This window comes from Triplophysa dalaica, chromosome 11 (assembly GCF_015846415.1).
Source record: "Triplophysa dalaica isolate WHDGS20190420 chromosome 11, ASM1584641v1, whole genome shotgun sequence".
Taxonomy (NCBI): domain Eukaryota; kingdom Metazoa; phylum Chordata; class Actinopteri; order Cypriniformes; family Nemacheilidae; genus Triplophysa; species Triplophysa dalaica.
This window is the reverse complement of record NC_079552.1, coordinates 12,822,801-12,845,523: the sequence shown is the minus strand read 5'-3', so window position 1 is coordinate 12,845,523 and position 22,723 is coordinate 12,822,801. Positions and strand designations below refer to the sequence as shown.

At 38.7% G+C, this 22,723-nt stretch overlaps 1 protein-coding gene across 6 annotated transcripts in view; it reads right to left on the bottom strand.

Moving 5' to 3' along the window:
- gfra1a (gdnf family receptor alpha 1a) overlaps positions 1 to 22,723 on the bottom strand; it is a 62,219-nt gene that overhangs the window by 37,903 nt on the left and 1,593 nt on the right. The window contains exons 1-4 of one of the 6 annotated variants that reach the window (XM_056760268.1): positions 21,397 to 22,718; positions 20,580 to 20,882; positions 19,992 to 20,075; positions 9,768 to 9,905 (exon numbers count right to left, since the gene is read on the bottom strand). In XM_056760268.1, the coding sequence (XP_056616246.1) occupies positions 9,768 to 9,905; positions 19,992 to 20,075; positions 20,580 to 20,882; positions 21,397 to 21,436 (565 nt within the window). In that variant the 5' untranslated portion in view covers positions 21,437 to 22,718. Of the gene's footprint in view, positions 1 to 9,767; positions 9,906 to 19,991; positions 20,076 to 20,579; positions 20,883 to 21,396; positions 22,719 to 22,723 lie in introns of those variants that run through there. The other 5 variants (XM_056760269.1, XM_056760271.1, XM_056760270.1 and 2 more) reach the window with 5 other exon arrangements.

Sequence of the window (22,723 nt, the reverse complement as noted above, 5' to 3'; positions counted from 1 at the left end):
TAATGCCTTATAGTTAGTTCAGTTAGCCACATTCATACATTTAAGCAGTTAAAACAGATGGTTTACAGGTGCCAGAAGTGACTTGATAGACTTTAACATGCATACACATGTTTTATTACTCACTGTGCTGTCTTTTAAGTTACAAAAGTTTTCATTTGACACAGACCATCAATTAACAATTTTAACAGCCACTGTTAAGGATCCAACACAGCTAAACCCTTGGTGTAAAAAATCTCTGGAATTAAAATAGATCTGCAGTGTTAATTTGTCACTCTTTACTCCAGTGTTGGAGAGAAATCTTTTGTGCTACAGACGGCTGTTGACAACTACCCAAAACACTGTGACTGTGTTACATATCTGACATATTAAAGTGCACAACACATATAAAAACCTAATTAGGCTTAATCTATTATGTTTAAATGAAAAATTGTCCATTTGTTGTTAAAGATCTAAACCAGAATAGTCCTTGCATTTATTGTAATGACAACTGGACAAACAACTTAAACTGCCAAAATATATTCAACTAAAGGCATTATTTCATAAACATGGTAAGTGTGGCCACTTGTTGACACTGTAAAAATGCATGTTTAAAAGGTACTCTATTTTGTGTCACAATATACCGATATTAACAATAATCTTGCTATCAATAAACGTAATTACTGATACTGTTTAAATAATAATTGTAAATTATTAATTGTATAATTGTATAATTTGGCGCTAGTATCTAGTTAATTTCCAATGGTTAAGAGCCACAATCTCTCTCTCTGCATCCATCCCTATACCCTCACATTTTGTGTCATTCCTCGGACAAAAAAGGTAACACAAAATATACAAGATTGTATACAAAAGTGATTAAACATTATCTATTTAAAGATCCAGTGTATGAAATGTAGCAGCATCTAGTAGTGAGGATGCAAATTGTAGCCCATCCCTCCACTCCTCGCCTTTCTTTCGATGGACTACGGAGGCTGACACAAAACTAAGATGTCATCACGTTTTGCCAAAGGAAATAAAGTATTTACGAAACACGCTGTGTAGAGCAGTTGTCCGTTTCGGGCTAATGTAGAAACAATATGACAAATTCCATGTAAGGGGACCTGTAGTGTATGTTGATGGAAATAGCTCATTCTAAGGTAATAAAAAAAATATCGCTTCATTAAGATAGCTCTTTATACACCTCTGAAGACATAGATGTTGTTATACCCTAAACGGGGCTGGGGACTAATTCTGCATGTGTCGCTTGTGTACAGCTTTTATTAAGCCAATGCCCGCTGGGACTTTGATCTTTGTTGCCCTATTGTTTAACATCCAGGTGCAACAAAGCTGAAGGGAACCAAAGGATTTCAATGTGAGAAGAGAGAGCAGAAAAAAGACTCAAAAGACAGGAAAACAAAACAGCAGGACAAAATGCCAAGTGTCTGGTTAGTATGATGCACGTTCCCCTGAACAGATTACAAGACACCAGCACTTCAGTGAACTGAATCGACTGGCGAAACACCCACAGATAAACTCATTCGGACGACAACACATCTCATTCTAATTTCAGAGTAACAACAAACCTCTCAGCAGACCGCCGGTTATCAGTCCCTGCAGCTCAGTTCCACATTAAGTCTCACCTCAAAACTGATTTCTCTCTTGCTCACAATCTCTCATCTGCTAATGGGCTCTCAACGTCCATCTCACCACCTAACATGACGATGGGAAGCAGCTCAGATGACATTTTGCCCATCAGTTAGTCACCCGTGTTCTCGCAATATTCGTGAATTGTTCCTCAAATTAAGCAGGTGGTCACGTCGATGGAATATGGAAGTGTTTGCATACAAAAGGGGCCAGTATTATGAGTTGACCTTAAAGAATAGAGGCAGTTAGTTTTATATTGTATGGAATAGTCCTGCTCTTGTCTCATACTGTCAGGTTTTTATGTAAATTTTGGAATAATCCTGACATCCTGATCTAAATCTGGTCTACTTTGAAGCTTATTTGTACCCCGCTTGGCCAGGAAAGGTCTATGTGATTGACATAAGTAATTACATATCAGGGTCCATTTAGGGTGGGTTTATAAACCCTTTTTAAAGTGATGTTCACCCAAAAATTTTAATTATATCATCACTTACTCAACCTCACTTTGTTTCTTCTGCAGAGCACAAAAGAAAATATTTTGGTGAATGTTGGTAACAAAACAATGGTGGTACCTATTCTCTTCTATTGTATGGACACAAAAACTATGGAAGTTAATGGGCACCGTCTCTGTTCGATAACCGAATCCAAACTGGTGAATTCAGCCACCTCTTGGTACTTTTTGTATATAAAAAGCATCAGACGGTCACAGTGGGTGGTCTGCGTCTGTGCCATCTGAGACTAAGCTCTGCTGTACAAAATTAAATCTGACCTCCCTCCAATATTTGTAAAAGGGAGGCATTTTATTAAATTACCTTGTGGCCATGGCACCACATTTATGATTGTTTACTAGCGGACCAGGCCGCGAGTGTTTTAGCGAGTTAAGCCCACAGCAGATGGTGAATGGACACATGAACCCCCCTCTTCATTCAACCAGAGGTGGTTCATAGGGGAGAACAGGTGCGACGTCTGATACGGTCTCCCCTGAAACTCGAGCTCATACTTTCATTCCCCTCTTCACACTCAGAGGGCCTTTCTGCGGCTGTACTCCACAACAGACTCTTCCAATTACTCTCATTCATGTAAACCTCGCTGGTGTCAAATGAGACAGCATATGGACCACTGTAGCCATAAAACTCAATCTGACATGAGACACTGCGTTTAATCAAAGCACGCATTGTGGGAAAGTCTTTTAAGCCCTTAGTATATAGAAGAGCGGCACGGGCAGAGACGTTTAAGATGCATTAAACAATAAGGGGCCGGTTTCAAACGTTAATCCATATATTACTCGGTTTTCTGAAACGAGTCATATGTTAATGCTTTTTAATTGCATTTTCAATGAAAATAACATTGAATGTTTGTTTGCATCCATGTTATGGGAGATGCACTAAACACACACATATTCTCACACACATCAGTGAAAACAAACACTGACCTGTGTATGTACTGATAGCGATACATCGTGTTTATTGCTCTAGATTACTAGCAAGAGTTATTTTTTGCGACACTCGTGCAAATAAAAACATTGCACCACGAAACGTGTCTTTGTTCATCCGGACGTGTTAAACGTGTCAATAAGCTCTTCAGGCGAATATCGCACTGGTGTTGAAATTTTCAACTCGTACAGAATAGACGAATATTAAATAAAGACATGCCCAGTTCGCGACAGCCAGTTGTAGATGCGGAAATTCGATTTTCGGTCAATTTGCCGCAGTTGGGATTTTTGTCCAATTCGCGACATCCCATAAAATTGCGCGTCTACAGTATTTGCATCTATGCATTGACTTTGTATGTAATTGACTTGACAAAATAATGACATGCGCTTATGGTGTGTACACAGCATTAACAGTTGACAACAGATACTACAGTTGGTATTTTCAAACTCCTGATTCAGACACATGCACTACTTTACATAAGAAATTACTATTTGCACCAACTCTGTACCTATCGCACTACCTTCCTAAACAGCATTTCAAGGCATCATCGTTGTGACTGCACTCTAAGGCCCGATTCGCATTTCACATCTTTTTTTCCGCGCGCATATTCGTTATTTTAAATGTAGATGAGTGGCAAGTGCGCGCCAAAAGGGGTGACCGCGAGTCATTTGTTGAGAGACAGCGGCACGGCTGTGAATCTGGCCAAAGGGGGCAAATTTAGCTGCTTGTCAACGCATTGTCATATAACTTTAATATTGTCTATCCTGTTGCAGTACACATGCAATATAGACTTTTGCATTCTTAAAACTTTGAAAGCAATTAGGCCCGACCAGCAAAGAAACAACAGAGATGTACTCATAAAAGGAAGTGAGGAGGAAAATCAGTAATAACAACGCAGTTATTAAGCCACCAGGCTGGCATTTGCCATTATGAATATTAAACTGTGCCTCCGCTGTGCTTAACCTGCTGGGGCATTTCGAAGTCATCACTACATTTCAGACCCCGCTGTTTCCTGCACAACTCTCTTCTTTGCAAATCCCTCCTCATCTCACTGTGGGGATTTGGCCCATAATACTGCTCGCATGACTCACCTACCCTGGGAAGGGAAAGAGAATTAGAGGAGGAAACCAAGCACAACTGGTCTCACCCTGCCCCATCGATGGGTCAACAGCATGTTTGGATGGTCAAAAGGAGGGTGAGCGACGCGTGTTGCTCTAGCGTGCGCTCACATATGGGGCCATTGCCTCAGTGCACCTACCTTACTGGGATTGCGGCTAAAAGCCAAAAGCTCCTGCCTGGCAGCATTCATTGCCCACGGGGAGCCGTTTGAGGAAAATTGCTCTGCTAGTCATTCAGTCAGCAGAGCGGCAAGCATGCAGTCTATTGAACACCCGCGTATGTATGGCCATAAATGATTTAAATGAACACGGCTCCATGTTCTGAGCTATAGAACACGCGGGCAGCGGAGTAGGCTTCCACAACACAAGCAAGAGCATCAAATCCAATGAAGGCACAAAGGGATAATTCATCCAAAAATGTAAAATGATCTATTCACTCTTATGTCGTTCCAAACCGTATGAATTTCTATATTGTGTACTTAAATAGAATCTCCAAGCTGTCTATATTTTGACTGACTGGGTTTGACATTTTCTGTCACGCTTTTATTTCATACACCTGTAAAAAATTACAGTGTTTTTGCAATGTCTAATTGACAAAAGATACTGTGTTTTTACAATATGGTCTCATAAACTGATAAACAATATTCTATAATCACGTCTGTAAAGCCAACAATCAGAATGTCTTGTTTCTCACTCCAAATTCTGACTCATGTCATTTTCATGGTCTAATTCAACAAACGGACCTTAGTATTAATAGATAGTATATTTACTTTTGATTTTGTTAGTTATCCAAATTCCAATGGGACACAGGCCACAGAAAATTGAATTATCAAGCAATGTTCCTAAAATATGAACTGAATTAAATAAAAAAAATGTTTTTTTGGTTAAGGCAATCTCTGTCTTGGTTTCTCCCAAGGGTCGTCCTCATATTCTGTAACATAATAGGGAGTTTCTTCATCCATTGTTCCCTTTGGCTTGCATAAGTTTTCTCTTTTTTCAAACTGTGTATGTCCAAAAATGTGCTACTACTAAATTGAATACAATAACAGTGAAGGGTCACTACAGCTGGGCCATCCACTTTCATTGTATAAAAACATTCTGCCTAATATGAAGAAAAAAAAAACATTTGGGATATGGAGCAAAATGAGGGGGAGTAAATAAGGGCAGATTTTTCGTTTTAAGCTTCATATTCTCAGAGTGTTCATTATCATTCCATTATTTGCTGACAATGGAAACACACATTCATGCACTAACAAAGATGTCTTCTGTTAGCTTATGGTTGTCACATCTCAGACCTCCTGCCTTCACATACTGTCACACTTGTTCAAAATTCCGTTTATACTTACTTTAAAAACCCACCACACAAAAACACATGAATAAATGCACTCCAGACAGGTCCAATAACCGCCCACTTCCCATACACAGTCTCTATCTCTCCCTTGTTCTTTCGCTACTGTACCTCTCTCTCGTACGCCTGACTTCTCAGGTTTCCATGAATCAAACTTGGTAAATAATGCATTAGGTACCCTAAAAGCTGTGAAAACCTGGACAGGTCTGTGGGCAGCAGGCACAGAGTCTAAATGAAAGTTTAGAACAAGACAACAGAGTGCATTCCATATCCACCCACGACAGCAGGATCTTCATCACTGTTCTGCTAAAATCTTGCACAGCTTGCTTTGTTTAAAGCGGGTCTGTCACAAATGATAGACATGAATTGCTTAGTGCCTGAGAAATGATTCCATTACAGCACACCTAAAGAAACCATTTGAGGTAAAAGTGTTTTACAAATTGGTAGAAAGCAACATATTTTGCTGAAAGTGACAGAAAATGCCACATAGTGTAACTAGTTAGCAGGCTGTGGAAAAGCATTATGATTTACCTCAATTCTGTACAATGAAAGGTTTGGCATGAGAAAAACACAACTAAAAGCTTATGTAAAAATCAACTTTGTATTTTGTAAGCTTTACAAAATTGCTTAAATGCCACAAACTATCAGTATTGTGTGTGCTTTCTGACAGAAATACATATACATTCTTAATCCAAACCTTTTTTAAAGCAAATTTTCAAGATAAATATTTATTTAATACCAAAAAATCTATTGATCAATTTTTTTTATTGCACTGGATTATAGCTTTTTATTAATTCAATGTGTAAATCCAACAAATAATGTATGTATAGTTCTTATAGTAAATCGTAGTTTACAGTTTATTTATAGTATTTAGATTATATGTCCTTAAATCATATTAACATTTTACTTCTCATGTTAATATTGTATTTTGTAACAAGACAAAAAAAATACTAAAATAGTGATTAAGAGAATGATGTTGTTTGCCATGCAGCATTTGTTTTTAGTGTCACAAGTGAACAAACATGGCCAAAATTCAACAGCACTTTTTTTTTGTCACAACTGACATATATACTTTATCAAGACAGCCCTCGTTTTAAGAGTAATGGCTTTCATTCAGCTCAGCAGGCCAGCAGGGCATACACAGCCATTTAATTTAAAAGAAAAGACATGATCAATTTTATCGCCGTTGTGACAATTGACAACTGCCATCCAGAGAAAGAATGGGAATTATAGTAGGCTGGTAATTTGTTGGCCCTTCTAAGTGATGCCGATGAGAGCAGTCTCCAATGCTCACTGCATACTTTCATTACTCCACTTGTGTTTCCCTCTAGGCCAGCTGCTGTGCCAGCTTGGATCCCATTAAAGCTCTAAAACTGGAACGTAATTTCAAGGTCTCTGGGAATAGCCTGCTTTTTCTGGCCCTTTTTACCTGTATGTATGTTATCCAGAGTCTCCTGTCTATTGGCTGTGATTATGCATTCATGACTCGGACTGGCCCATGCAAATCCGCAGGGCTTTTTAACAGAGCACTCGCTGACCTGCTTTGTGCTTTCATCCTGCCTCTAAGTACCGATCGCAAACGGCCAGGAACTAAATCAACGGCACATGAAAGGCACCGAGCGTGGAGGGAGAGGGGCCACACGGTTAAACAATCCCCTCCCCAGACCGGCCGTAAACAGCTTGGAATGTTCACGGAGGGCTGAACACATTCACCGATGTCTGAACAGCACTGTCTGTTATGCAAATGAGCTGGATTTAATTTCTATTCCACTGTCCTCAATAAAAACATTAATATTATCCAGCCCGGTCTGAGTGTTTACTTGGCCCCTGTCTGGAGGCTCCGAATGCTAATATATTTGGGTAAGTGTTAAATATTGATATACAGAGCTCTGTGAAAATCAGTGATCCAGTGAGAAACCGACTCTGGAATCATGCACACAAGCAATCTTGGTAAACTTTTAAACAAAAAGAAAAGAACCGAGTATAGGATGAATAGGACATGCGAAGGAGACCGATCTGTTTGTAGACTCCAAAGGATTTTTCAAAGACTTTATGATTTTTTGTGGAGCATGTGAATAATCCAAAATTAGCAGAGCAGGGGTGCGTTTCCGGAACAACGACATAACTCACTGGTTAACCACCACCATAGTATGATGCATCATTGGGGAAATTAGCGATGTAGTTACAATTGTTTCCCGAAACCATAGTAACTCAGTCAGAGATCAATTGTTTGAACCAAGTTGGTTCAGCATTCTAGTTGATGACGCCTTACATGTGGGAGAGTAATGACGTCTACTAATAAATACGTTCAGATCGAATCAATGTCAAATTTTTGCTGTACATAACATGCATTCCATTTAACGGCGACTTTTGTTTTCCTATTTTTGTTATCTGTTGTTTTATTTTATGATATTTCATTCATAAATTTCCTCCTACATTAATACGCCCAGGGTTTTCCCAGTGTCCTAGTATGTTCATGCGCATAAGCACTTAAAAAAACAAAATTAAATTTGTATATATTTCGAATGATGGAGATAGAATGCGCGCTTAGTTTGCTCAGAGGCATGATGCATGTAAGTCTAAGTGTCATAATAACAAGGAACTATGCTTCTAGCCACAGCTCTAGACCTGTGGTTCCAACAACGCAACTTTGCGATGCTGCTTGCAATTGATCGTTGAAACTATTGCTTCGGGAAACACTTGAATTGTTGAAATGCTAGAATGACTGAACTTGCGACCATAGTTGCCTAACAATGTTTTGGGGAAAGCACCCCAGATTAGAATACAAAATTAGATGATCACGATACCAGCTAATATCACGATACTGTAAACACAATAATTTGCACTATAGTCATTGGATAAATTATAGTAAATACTCTATTATACTTTATAATAAGACTCAAAAACTCTAGTGACTAGGAAATTTAGTAAAGTTTACTGTAGTAAATACTAAAGTACACTAGAACATTTTTCCATTGTGGCAACTACTTTAAATGTCTGACAAATTTACTTTATACGGCAATGTTTATAAAGGGAAATGTTAGGCTTTAAATGTGAAACAAAAGTGGCAATTTTGTACCGAGTCAGTGAATCATTCCAGCGTTTCTTTCAAAATCACGAGTCATTAAAAACTACGATTGTTTTATAGTGAAAATGACATGCAATTTATAAATGGTTTATTTGACTATTATCTTTCTGTGAGCATTGACTTAAACAGTAAAGTGTTAATCTATGCGTGTGTTTTTCTCACATACATCCACATTTCCCATACGGCATACTATATCAAGGTTTCTATCCCTATTTATCATTGTAAAGAAAATTCTAGACATGATCTAAATAACGCCTACATACTCCAGTTGCTTTCACTTTTGGTATAATAACAAACCACACAGACTTCGGAGTAACATTTTCATATTTTGTTTTTCATAACCTTTCGAGTTAACAGCTTACCAATAACACACCCACCTCTCTTTCTTTTGCAAACAGATCATATAATTTAAATCAGGGTTTGAGTTTTCCATTTGTTTAGAGTCAACGGGTAAAAGGCATTCAGAGCTTCTAAAGGTAAAACTTATCTATCATATTTCTACAAATGTTGACAGTGAGGAAATGAATCAGTCAGCTGCGGCATTCACAAAGCAACATCTGAAGCCTAGGGAATGAGGGCCACTTGTTCGGCTGTGCAAGAGGGAAAACGCAGAACACACAATATAGCAGCTGCTTAAATTATTCATCATGTACGAATGCAGAGCCAAAACTCCAGCCTCTTAATCTGTACTTTATATTCCATTTTATATTTTACAGCTTTGTTTATTCCAAAACTGAGATAAAGGGCTGCTCCTCCCCAAAGCAGAGAGGTCTGCCTTTACTGTTGAAAACAAAAAGAAGACTAGATCTACAGTATATCATTTTCAGATATCATTATTTAACATTTTCTCTTAATGGCTTGCTGGCAAACATACTAATATTACACGTTCGTGATCCAATCTATTTGTTTTTACATACAGTGTTTGAGAGAATTCATACATTAATGCCAAAAATATATCCTACAAAAATATGTTTACATTTATGCATTTGGCAGATGCTTCTATCCAAAGCGACTTACATTGCATTGTACAATACATTTGTTGTTAGCAATTTTTGATTTGTGTTGGAGGAGAGCACTCGAGTAGAAAACTGTATTTGCAGCTATAGAAATCAAAGTGTGCCAATGGCTTGCTGTCAGTGAAACATAAGTGACGTATTTACCCAGAACACCCCAGTTTGGCTGTGCCCTCTTGATTCTACTGGGGTCTTGAGGCTTAAGGGGTCCTGACCTGATTTCAGGCCCTCTCTCTGGGGCCGCGGTGATGGGACTGCTCCAGGGGCCGTCACCATTCCCTCCTTCTGTAAAAACACTCACTTTACTTAGTAGATTTTACTAGCCAGTTATTTTAAAGGATTTTTTGTGCCAATTAATATAAGAAACACTTTTTCATTGTAAAATGATGCTACACATTACATGTTATATTGTTATTTGGACATTTTTTACTTTGTGGTTATGTTGGTAATCAAAGAAATGAAACACATATTGTGTGTGGGTGGATGGTGGAGGAGACACAAGCATAAATACCTATACTGAAAAAAGCTGACCAACATAGTACATAAAGCAATGTATGAAAACATAAAAGATGCATTCACATGCAAAATATGGATAGAAAGGTCATTAGTATAAAGAGGTGTTCAGGTGAGGCCAAAGAGAATCATGGGAGTATAGTTCTAAACAAAACAAGAACAAGCACCGGAAGTCTAAGATACTGTTCACTGTAAAAACAACAACAAAAACAGGGAGGTCAAAATAACAGGACAATCAACTATGATAATTTCAGCACTGACATTTCTATGTATTCAGTATAAATAATAAAGTGGTTGCATGAACATAAATAAGTTAATTCAGTAAGAATGCCTATAGATTGATCCTCTGATAATAACTTTTTAGAAGATGGCAAATAAATGTTAAAACTAAAAAATTGTGACATGGATCGCTGATGGATACCCCAAACTCTGAAATTTGACTTTACAACTTTCTAAACCATAGAATAAAATATTTGGGATGAGTGAGTCGGTGAATAAATAAGCAATTCAGTTGACACTCCCCAAATCTCCACCCAAACAGCACTTCAGCTGAGGACAACCGCAATGCAATACTCAAGAAAGTTAATATAAACTTTTTAATAAGATATTCTGTAACTTATTTGCAGCAGTGTGGCAGATTCAGCAAAAGTGGCTCTCAAATATAGAAAGAAAATTGTCTGTATCCATTTGAGGTCCTAAAATTTATAACTTGTCTATATCTCTACCAACAGGTGATTTGAGTAGCAGAGTTTGATAACGTGTAGGACCGGACAGGAACACAAGAACAGCTGGATAACGCATAGAATCATGGGGAGCAGCTGTGATTAGATGAACAGAGAAAATAAAATAGCGGATGTTCTGAGATGAAGCACAGCGCATGAGTGTCTAGTCCAATTGGAGGTCATGAAACAGAGGCATGATTAGACGAGTCAACGCCATGCTGAGATGAAAATCATGTACTTGTGTTTCTCTTTCCCCTGCTTTTCGAGCTTCTCAGTTTTCGTTCTCCATCTTTTATGCCCTGCCAAGCCCCGCTTTTTTTTCCTTAACTTTTGCCAAATCTTCACTGTGTAGTTCTTAGTGAGGTTTTGCAAGCAGATTCTTTGTATTGAGAAACTTCAAACTGTGAATGACTGTAAATTCAGAGATTTCTACATAAGATCTGAAATCTAAAATCACCATTACCAAACATCAAAACCAAAAACTATGACCACTTGAACTCAACTTTTCCCATTTGACTTAAATTAGATAAACAAACCCATGCATTTTATGTATTGCAGTAAGACAAATTAACAACTTCTACTTTGCTCTAAAGAAATTCTCCTGTTTACATCAATCCCACCTGTTTTAAAACAGAGAAATTATTCAGTAGCCCCATCTACCACCTCCTGAATGGCACTTGTTGCTGTGGTAATTGTGTAAATTTGCATGCATCTGTTGTGACTGGCTAAGGCAAGAACTGGCACACGCATCGCCCCTACCGATTCCAGCTGTCAGTGTTGTCTATTAACAATGATGAATCACTCTCACACTTCTCAATCCAATCATAAAGACCACAGCAGGACTTATCTCTGGTCACCTCTGACTAAATGATTTTTGGACAGCGTGGGGTGGCGTGCCAGTGCTTGGAAAGCGTGCCTGGCGGGCGCTTTATGTTAGATTACGCTATTAGACTGCGGGCAGGGAAAACTGCTTCTGGTCTGCTTTTGTAATATAGCAATAAATGTTATTCATTGAATCCTTACACACACACACACACAGCCACAAAGACATATTGCAGTTACAGTAACAACAACAAAAACATCCACAATTAATAATTACAAAGGATTGCCAAACAGCAGCATGAATAAATGATAAGTACATGGACGACCATAACACTAAAAACGTCAACCAACTGCAAATCTGCAACAACTTTTTCACTAGCACATATTTTGTAGTTGGATGTACTGCAAGAGCAATAAAGTTTTTCAAGTTGGCTTTTAAGAAGGGGTGTGAAATTTGTTTCATAATTCAGAACACATGAAACCAAATATGGAAAACATAATTGCATGTAAAAAATAATAAACATCATTGGGACATTTGATACAACATTCTGGACTGTATAGTTGGTAAGTTATCTACACACCATCTCTCATTTCATCTGTGTGACCCAGTCAAGGTCATTAGTTGTCAATCAATTTTTTCAGCTTTCAGCTTTTCTCTCACCATCTCCGGCAACCTTCTGAAGAGCATTTGACCTCCAGAATGCATAAAGACAGATGGTTGACTCAATTTGATGAGTTCCAGGCTGCATAAAATCGTGCTCACGCCACGCTGTACTGATAGTCTACTAACATTTCCCTGAAGAGATTCTTAGTCCAACATCAAATCCCTAAACGCTCTCTGCACTTTCCTCACTTCAACAATGGCATTTATCCAATTACAATTGCTACTCAGAGGTGAGCTGGTCTTTTAAAGGAGAACCCTTATTATGGTTCTCTGGAATACTTTATTATGGTTGGTCAGTTGTGGCATTCAGTGGTCAATTATTTCTAAAAAATGACTGTTGTACACAGTAACACATATACCTCACAGTTTATTTCTGTGTAAATTTCAGCCAAAATAAAGAAATGTGACGTTTCTCACTAAATCCTTGGTGTTTCGTGTCTGACATCATTATGAGGCCGTGTTTTTTGGCTAGGTCAAGGAGCATACGTAGTTTAGATGGTTGGGGTAAGGGTTTCTGAAGACTCGAAACACCAAGGATTTAATCAAAACCAACAAGCCAGGCCCATGGATCTGACTCGAAACACCAAGGATTTGGTATGATAAATGTTACCCTGTAAAAATTAATTTTTGTGATAATAATAAACAAGTGAAAAAAATAGAAGTGTTGGACATTATATAATATATATATTTTTTTCTTATTCTATATTGTACAACAATCTTTCTGTTTTCTTTAAGGTTTCTTATGGTGTTCCTTTTATCCTTCCCAGTCTGTATTATATTTAGTTGTTTTTTTAACCCCATGTTTTGTTGTCAGATCTATTGTTTTTTTCTTTATTTATGCGTTTTCCCATTTTGGAAATTCTTGTACCACTTTTTGGTTAATAAAGCTACATTTAGATCTATTCTCATGTCCTCATGTGCTCACCATGAACGGGCAGATAATCTTCTGATCCACCTCAAAGGAAGAGCTGAGGTGAAACGGAAAAAGAGAGAAACAAAGAAATCAATGGTCTCTTGTACTCACAGCTTCAAGTTTCTATTTTAACATGGCTCTCTATTGATTAGCTTTCATAGCGGATGCTTCCCTGAGCTGCAGCTAGTTGGCGGAACAAAACCCCAAAAATAGAGAAAGGGGAGCTGGGTAACGGTAGACTGATGCTTTCTTCTTGGTCTGCCTGATCTACACTGCAATAACCGTTTCTTCTTAAGCACGGTCAATGTACAGCAGCCAGCATGAAAGGATTTTGGACGACGGACCTTCCCAGAAGGGCACCGTGGTTCACCGAGCTTTATTGTGGGCAATGGATTTTGACATTGAAGGGTGAGCGGTATCAAAAGAGCCTGCCAAGTGCTATTCTCCTACTCTGGTTGTAATGAAAGCAGTTCCGGTGTTTTGTGTCAAGAGAGGCATCAAATACTGCAGATGCACAGCAGAGAGCAATGTGGCTAGGTGCTGTTTGGAAACAGCAAAACTATAAGTGGCATGTGAATGTAGATGCTGAATACTTGCTAATTACCAACACAGGAAACACCACGCTTTACAAGTTTTGTAACTGGCACTGTATTATAATTTTATATAAACTGTGTCTATGATCGGGGTGCCAGCACCCTTGTGTAGTAATATTCTCTGTCTGGAGCTGATTAACCAAATGCTGCTCTCACACAAGCTGATTAAAGGTGTTGACAGCTTCGCAGAATCATGTCGGTTCGCGTATTCTCAGAGGGTGCAAGGTCATATGACTCACATTGCCTAAAGCGTGGGACACACAAAATCAATGCCAAAGAACTAGCTGCAAGGAACACCAACTGTGTGCATCGATGCGAAAAGTTGTGCTTGAACACCACAAAATCAGCCAATCACAGCCAACGATGAGCAAGCATGTAAGGAAATACCTTTCACACATCGGCAGGTGGAAGTAGTCTGTATTCATCAATTAAATGCTAGAAATCACATTATGTATGTTCAGCAAGAAACATACAATGCATTAAAGCTCCAGTGTGGAAAGTTTAGCGGCATTTAGTCGTGATGTTGCCAATTTTAACTTGCGGATTACTCCCCCCTCCCTTTTGAGGCACTACGGAGGCTGACACAGGGCTCAGATCTTGTCTATCTGGTTATCTTCCAAAAGGAAATAATTTTATTTAAATGCGCTCTGTAAAGCAGTTTGTCCGTCTAGGGCTAGTGTAGAAGCAACATGGCAAAATTCCACGCAAGGGGACCCATGATGTATTCTGGCCTTATTTCTAATGCAGAGTTTGATACTGTGATTTGACATCTGCATAAAGATAGCAATATGTATTTCATGCAAGAATAGACATTCTGCAACTACATTATTCACATCTCCAAAACGACGGCTGCTACAAACAAAAAAGATCCCAAGACGTTACAAATTCATATGACAAGTCATCCTTATTCATAGCCACTCTTTTCAAAATTGTTCGATTTCCTCCTCTTTTTTCATGGCTACCCCATCATTTAAGCAATTTCAGTCTGGCCAATACAGGCAGCAAAGCAGACTGGCTATTGCACTTGTGTCAAATTCTTTCTCCAGCCCCCTTTGTTTCACATGGCCACTGAGCACTAAATGACAATTGGCTGATATCACCAAGGACTTTATCAACAAACTGTACAATTTTACACCATGCATCACCATGACAATACAAGCCCAACTTGTATTTTTCATGTTCCCTTATCTAGATTGAATTACCACTGTCGAGGCCTTATAGTGATTTGTAAGATTGTTCAAGTTCTCCTGCTCTGCAACAGAACATGTGTGAAATGAATACTGATGAGATGCAAACTGACAGAGAGATGGCCGGAATAGGCGAGTAATCCGTGTTCTGGCGCACTCTCTTGGGTCTCTTCTAGCATACAGCCTAATGATGTGGAGGTAATGTAAAGTCAACTCCGATAAGAGAAACGAGTGTGTCAAATAAATGTGAATAAACTAGGTGTAGAAAGTGGAGGTCTATTCAAATGTATATCTTAACGCTCACATTTTCTCTCACACAGAGAAATCCTCTAACCATCAATCTACTGTATTTATCTTTCCCTTCATTCAGGTCAGGTGCCCTGGATCTAATTCAACTGCGAACACAGTTTATGTTTTTCTATCCTCACCAGGTTTGTTTACATTTCAGCCCATTTAGAATGAAGGCTTACATCTACAAAAACGAGCAGAGGGAGACAGATCTTGTCAACTTGTTCCATCTGCAGGGGTTCATGTTATAACAAATTACAAAACCTTTGACCCAGGCATCACCCTGTCTTTGTATCTATTTTATTGGCAAAGAGGTAAATCGGGGGCAGCAGACCTGAGAGAGAGGAAGCCTTTAAGCATTCAATAAGCCATTTAATTGAGTGGAAAACAGACATCGATACATGTACAAGCCAACAGGATACTCAGCAGGAAAACAGAGGAAATGTTTGTTTCACAAAGGCAACATACAACTTAAAACCATAATAAGGCACAGCTTTGTTTTCAGAAAAGAGACCATGAAACTTTCTGAAACTCTTGACTTTGCAATTGTATAGCTTTGATTTAAAAATAGTATCTTGCAATGATGTCATTAAAGGTCCAGTGTATGAAATTTACTAGCATCTAGCGGTGAGGTTACGAATTGCAACCAACGGCTCACTCCACCCCTCCCTTTCGAAGCACTACTGTGGGTGACACAGAACTTAGATGTCGTCACATTTCCGCTTCTTTGCAGAAGGAGATAAGGTATTTAAGAAACGTGTGCTGTAGAGAAGTTTGTCCATTTAGGGCTACTGTAGAAACAACATGGTGAATTCCATGAAAGGCGGCCCGCTGTGTATGTAAATAGAAGTAGCTCATTCTAAGGTCCGTGTTTCCCACAGGATTTTGACAGACTTGTGGTGCTGGTGACATCATCATTAAAATCCTGATTTTTAAACGCAACATCATCGGACAAAATCACAATTCAGTAAATCTACATATGTAAAATTGTTTGACCTTTCTCGACAATGTGTTGCTGTGTTATGAACAATTATTTGATTTTTATTTTTAAATGCAAGTGACAGTTAAATACACCATACACTAACCACACACTAACTACACGCGCTGAAGAAAGGCCGAGGGCTCGCACACACATGAAGCTCATCGGAAGAAAGTGCATGCGAACACGGAAGAAGAGGACAGCGCACGCGGGCCACACACCCCTAAAACCAAACAAGTCATGAAAGACAGAAGTCCCGGGAGAGCTGTTTGTCCCTAAGGTAATCGATCAAAGATACAGTAATTGTCAAGGATGGATAAAAAATTACAAAATGTGATAACAAATATACTTGGGTGGTCATTAATATACCTGGACGGACTGCTCAAGTAAATGCATTGTAATGGAAACGCTGCCTAAGGTAATAAATACATATTGCTTTATTATGAAAGGTCTTTACACAACTCTGAAGACATTACACATTGGACCTTCAAATGTGCACTCGTGCATCTTCAAAATGTATTTAATCACAAAAACATAAGGCTGTTTTCACTTTGTGGTGCTATAATGTTATAAAAAAATATCTGAGTGATAAAAGCAGTCAGTAACCAGTTGTGATGGAACTGATTAATGGAAGGAAATGAAGTAACACTGTGTAAGATCAAAACCCAAACTTGGATTAGCTGTGAAACATAAAACCAAACTCTCTGCTCCTCTGAATTAATTATTTAATTGATATTTTAAGTATTAGAGTGCTAAGTGAATGGTTTTCTAAGGTCTAAAACTGAACAAATAATTTATGAGATGTCGAAGTTCGTAGCAGTTGGTTAAATGTTAATAACATTCTTTGACAAACTCATCTCTCCACCACAATAAAAACAAACAAATAAAAAAAATTAACATATATAAATAAAAATACTATTCATTTATTTTAATTAAATGAGATGTAAATTAGCACAACCAAACACGACAGGTAAAACAAAGTCATCAAGTTGTATGTTGCCTTTGTGAAACAAAGTCATCTTGTGAGCTACCAGAATTGAAGACACTCAGACTGTAGTCTGCTCTGCCTCTGTGTCATAAATCCTCATGTAGGTGGTGAACTGATTCGCCGCTTGGCCTGTTTCTTATCCATGGAACTCAGCCGTCAATCAATGTAAAGAGCTTTCCAATGGGGAATAAAGAGCACCCTCAGATTTAGAGCACTCTGCCATAACTCTCCGTTATCACAGCCACGAAGAGTGAGAGCGTGTAAGGAAGCAGTGAGCTGCATGCTATTTTTAAGGGATATTTCAGAAGCAAAACAAGATTTCCCCATGTTTTACTCACCCTCAAGGCATCCTGACTGAATATGACTTTCTTCTTGAAGAATAATGCAGTCAGAGTTATAATACCATTGTATTGGCGAGACCGTGGTTCGAGTCCGGTGAGTAATTGTGAATGAGCGCCAGCTGTGCGCACACCGGGCTTGAATCACGTAGGAGATTGGGAGCATATAAAAGGAACGAGCGACCGGACCGTCGAAGAGAGAGGACCGGGCCCGAACATGTTTTATGTTTGTATTTGTATTTATATTTATATTTATGTTATTTCGCCGGTGGTCGTCCGTGAGGGGCCGCCGGTTATTATTATTTATATTAAAACTTTATTAAAATGTCTACCGGTTCCCGCCTCCATATCTTGAATCTTTCTACAACCATGTATCATTTGTCTTCCAATCGGTAGAATGGGAGTGAATAGGGGGCAATTTTTTGAAGCTCCAAAAAGTGATCAAAGACCTGCTCGACACAGCTCGGTAATCTTAACAAAGGTCTTATGAAGCGGACCGATGCGTTTGTTTAAGAGAAATATCCATATTAAAAGCGCTGTTTATGAACAGCTTCCTTTATCCCTCGGCTGCACGTGAACCAGAGGCTTGTTTTTCCGGAGTATGAAGGTGACGACAGCTCCCGCAGAGAGGAGACGGTATTTATTGTTTCATGACAAAAAATGCCACGTTCGTCACATGAGCTTATGACACACATGCGTCATTTGTCTGAACAAGCCTCAGGTTCACTCGCAGCCAAAGGATAACAGAAGCTATACATTAACGTTAATAGCGCTGTAAATAAGGGTAGTTCTCTTAAACGAACGCATCAATTCACTTCAGAAGACCTTTGTTAAGACTACTGAGCTGTGTCGAGCAGTTTTTTGTTCGATGGATGCACTTTTTGGAGCTTCAAAAAATTGCCACTGGAAGAAAAATTATACATGGTATTATAACTCGAAACTATTATAACTGCATTATTCTTCAAGAAGAAAGTCACATTCGATCAGGACGCCTTGTGGTGAGTAAAACATGGGGGAATATCCCTTTAATTACAGTGGTGTTTACCGACTCACTCTGGCTTCCCCAGGGAACCTCTAACCATGTTTTCTGGTTCTTCACTTACAGTATTTTGATTGACAGGATATACCACTGACATTTAATTTGAAGGGTTAAAGTTTCATTCCTTGTAGTAACACAAGCAAGCATTTTCCTTCTCCACCAAGCTGGATGTGTGAACTTAGAAGACGCAATTTCACATAGCAACTGAGACGGCAACACAGAGGACTGGCAGTTCTTTCTCTATTCAACCAAACAAAACCATTTTGTTCAACTACACAATGTATATATAGTGAAACGAAACTAAACATTTCAGGTATTACAGTATATTTCAAATGTCTCCTTGCTGAAAAACATAAAATAGAACAAGTTCTAATGGTTTTCATTGCAAATATACCATTATGAACATTTAGCCGTTTAGTATTATATAGAAACATTAGTAACTTTCTTTAATTGTGTGATTAAATAGGATTATAATGCATTTAAATTTATAAATTTGGATATAAAATATTCTCCATAGTGCATACTGTGCCAGATTATGTGACAGTGAGTTAAACCATACAGGATAAATATTTGTACAACATTAAGCATGTTAAATACACTTTAAACACACAGGAGGAAAGTTTACGTTCCGGTTCATTCCGACTGCAGTGGTATTTAAGTTAAGATTTCTCCTCCCATACCCTCTTTCACTCTGCAGAAACACCAAAAACTTTCATTCTGACTTCAACTGCTGCTGCTAAACCTTTGCTGTCACCATCTGTTGTGACTACCGTCCACAGTGCATCTTCACTCTTGTCATTTGGTCTCTCTTTATGGTGAAGCAGGGAACAACATTGCCACCTAGAGCTTGATCCAAGTCAGCATCCAGCATCTCGGGCCAAAGACATATCACCCCTCCTAACCTCATGAACATTTTCACTCAATAACCTGATTGGCATTTATAAAGTAATTTCATTGCAGCCTCTCGGCCACATCAACACATGCACACTAGCATCACATGAGCAATACCTTCAATCGGCTTCATACCTAAAGTGACCTATTGCGTTGCCCTAATAAAGTGTGCAGCATTTTAATGGTTGACTAAGCACTAACCATGAACATTCAGAACTATATCTCCCCATGCATGATATAGAATATCAGAGACCGGAAGATTGCATGCAATCTCAAGGGAATAAAGGAGAAGAGGGAGGAAAACAAGTTGGAAAATACTCTACCAACGCTGCTGGTTGCACTATATCATGTAAGTTAATGGCACATAGCATTTAAACTAATAGCCTTTTCCACGTTCGGTTCAAATCAAACTGATTAAAATTTGCAGGTCCTACCTGAATAGATGGGGGCGAGTCGAAAAATGTCTGAGAGTCTGCTGTTCACAGGCTCATACGGAGAATCTTCAAGCAAATCATTCCCTGCAAAATAAACATTATAATTAAATCTGGTTCCTAAATTCATTATTACTTTTGTAATCAGACTTTAAACTTCAAACTACCCCATCTGTTTGTAGGAAATAGCTATTTGGGTCATTGATTCATGGAACTGGTTTATATTTCCGTGTCAGTTTCTGGTTGATTGGGTAAACTGGTCAGTTGAGCTGAAAGAGTTTCTGCAGCACGCACCCACACATATATGCACTGACATAAAGCATCCCAGACAGAATATGAGAAGACCTCACACTCCATAAACTTTAATGGACACACTTCAAACAGGGATTTGAAGACTTCCTAGTGACCCTGTGTGATAACAGAAGTTAGGAAAGCAATTTTCCAGCTCCAGCAGTGCATTGGATCTAAACAGACTTCAGCATTATTGGATCTATGTGTGCAAAGCGTGCTGAGCATTTTAAGATAAACTATGTGTTTATGGTCACAGCATTAGATGTTTACAACGTTTGTGTGAAGACGAGGTCTGCGCACCTTGTAAATGCTGATAGATTCCCCAGTAGATGCGCAGGCAGTTCTTCTCTTTCTTCATGCCTCTTTTACAACGGCAGTTATACAAGGGACTCTGCTTTAGAGCGTCCAAGGCAAGTCGACATTCATCCTTGGCTTCCACTCCAGTCACCATACTGAAGTTGCCCTCCCTTCCGGCAACGCACTGCCTCATAGTCCGATACTTTGTGCTGCATCCCGGTTCTTTCAAACACAGCTCGTTCGCTTTGACACAGTCCAGCCGGTTTCCACTAGTAAAGAAAGACTCCTCGCCAGATAACACCACATCTGTACAGGGCGACAATAGAAAGGACGGACTACTGTATTATGGACAAAAATCGTGTTTTATTTAAATAACCATATAGAGTTCAGCGCGCGCACCGCAACTGCAGTTTTTAATTGTTCTAAATCATAACTGTAATTCTTAGTAAGTGTTTTAAATTCGTTTTCTCTGCGTGTAAACGTTTATGATTTAAAAATGTTTTGTAAAGGAAATAGGATTTTAACCAATCCAAATATTTTAAAGATTAAAATATTAAGACATGGATATTTCAGCAGGCTTAACCTAAGTAAAGACTAGTGCTGTATTTTGATAGCTCCAATATTAGTTACACATAAATACTGATTATGAAATTTAACATGAGCATGTAAACCTACGACAGAATCAAATACTTGTGAACTCTTTCGGATGATGATCGTGTTTTAATGTTAATCACGAGGACGCGGTCTGTCTATCATCGTATGCTCTTTATAATTTATCTATCAACCAATAACTTAACATACAAAGCGCATTCCAACTTACCCATCAGAGGTAAAATGATGTAAATCGCGGCGATGAACATTGCGTTTTTATCCTTGGGTAACACGAGCTAAGTTTGTTCAAACAAGCGATTTACTGTTTTGACGACAAAAATAATCCTTCTTCATTCAGGTCCATTGAAACATCGCTGTTCAAAATCCACATCCAGAGTCTGTAACCTGGTCCAAAATTGTCACTAAAAGATTTGGGGGGGGGGGGGGTCTCTTGGATGAAGTCTCATTGACAATGGAGCAAACAAGCAGAAAATGAGTCGCGAGGCAGCAGAATACAACTCCAGCTCTCTAGCAGGTACGCGCGTGCGACTGAGCGCGCGACAGCACTGTGGCATTCAGTTGCGCTGTAACCCAAACCAAAAAAGCACACGCGACTCTCTCAGTGCACTCTCAGCGCTTCTGTGCGAGACAGAGTACAAACACATTCTCTTACCCCAAACAGAGATCTCGTATTTGTTCTCTGAATACTCAGACCACATCTGTTTTCTTTTATTATGAGAAATTCCAGAGATGCAATGTTTCTTTTCACTTCATCGGGTGACTGGCTTTAGTGATGTCTTTAGGTTGATGATGCAGAATGCGCTTATTTTATCGAATACATTATCTAGTTATCTACATCGAATTATTGGTCTGGACTTAATTAACTTATTAATTTTTTGTCTAATATGAGACTAATCATTTCTGCATCAAACGGCGAAAGATCTGTGCGTGCGCACACTTGCTATCGCATGACATACGACTCCCCTATCCTTGAAACATTAAGATTATTCTTACAAGTCTCAGTGAAATATTTTAGATGTAAATATCAGCACACTGGAGAAACAGTATGTAAAGCTCTGCGTAGTGTCTTTTGTCATCTATGAACGGTCACATGTCATCACAATGAAGTCCAATTCTTGGTAGAAACACCCTCTTCTCCTTACACATGCACGCGCGCTGAAAACACTTTTCTCCAAATTAAACGATAACTAGCTGCAACATAATTAATCCAATAGCCTTGTAAATGCGATAACATAAATATAAAAAAGGGTTACTGACTTAATTTTATAGAAATGATGATTTATTAAAAATAAGGTAGGCTAACAAAATCATTGTTTAAAATTTCACTTTCACTTTGCAAATAAGGATTCTTTTCAAATTAAGTTTTGCTGAGATAGTTCACAGTGATTAAAGCCTGGTAAAGGACGCCCTCTGTTGGTGTGTGCGCCTCACTAATGAATGCCTGCTATTTAGATAACAAGGTTTCTAAATAGTAGACACTAAAATGTGTGCTTTATAGACATCATCTGATTTACCATTTAATTACTCTAGAATTA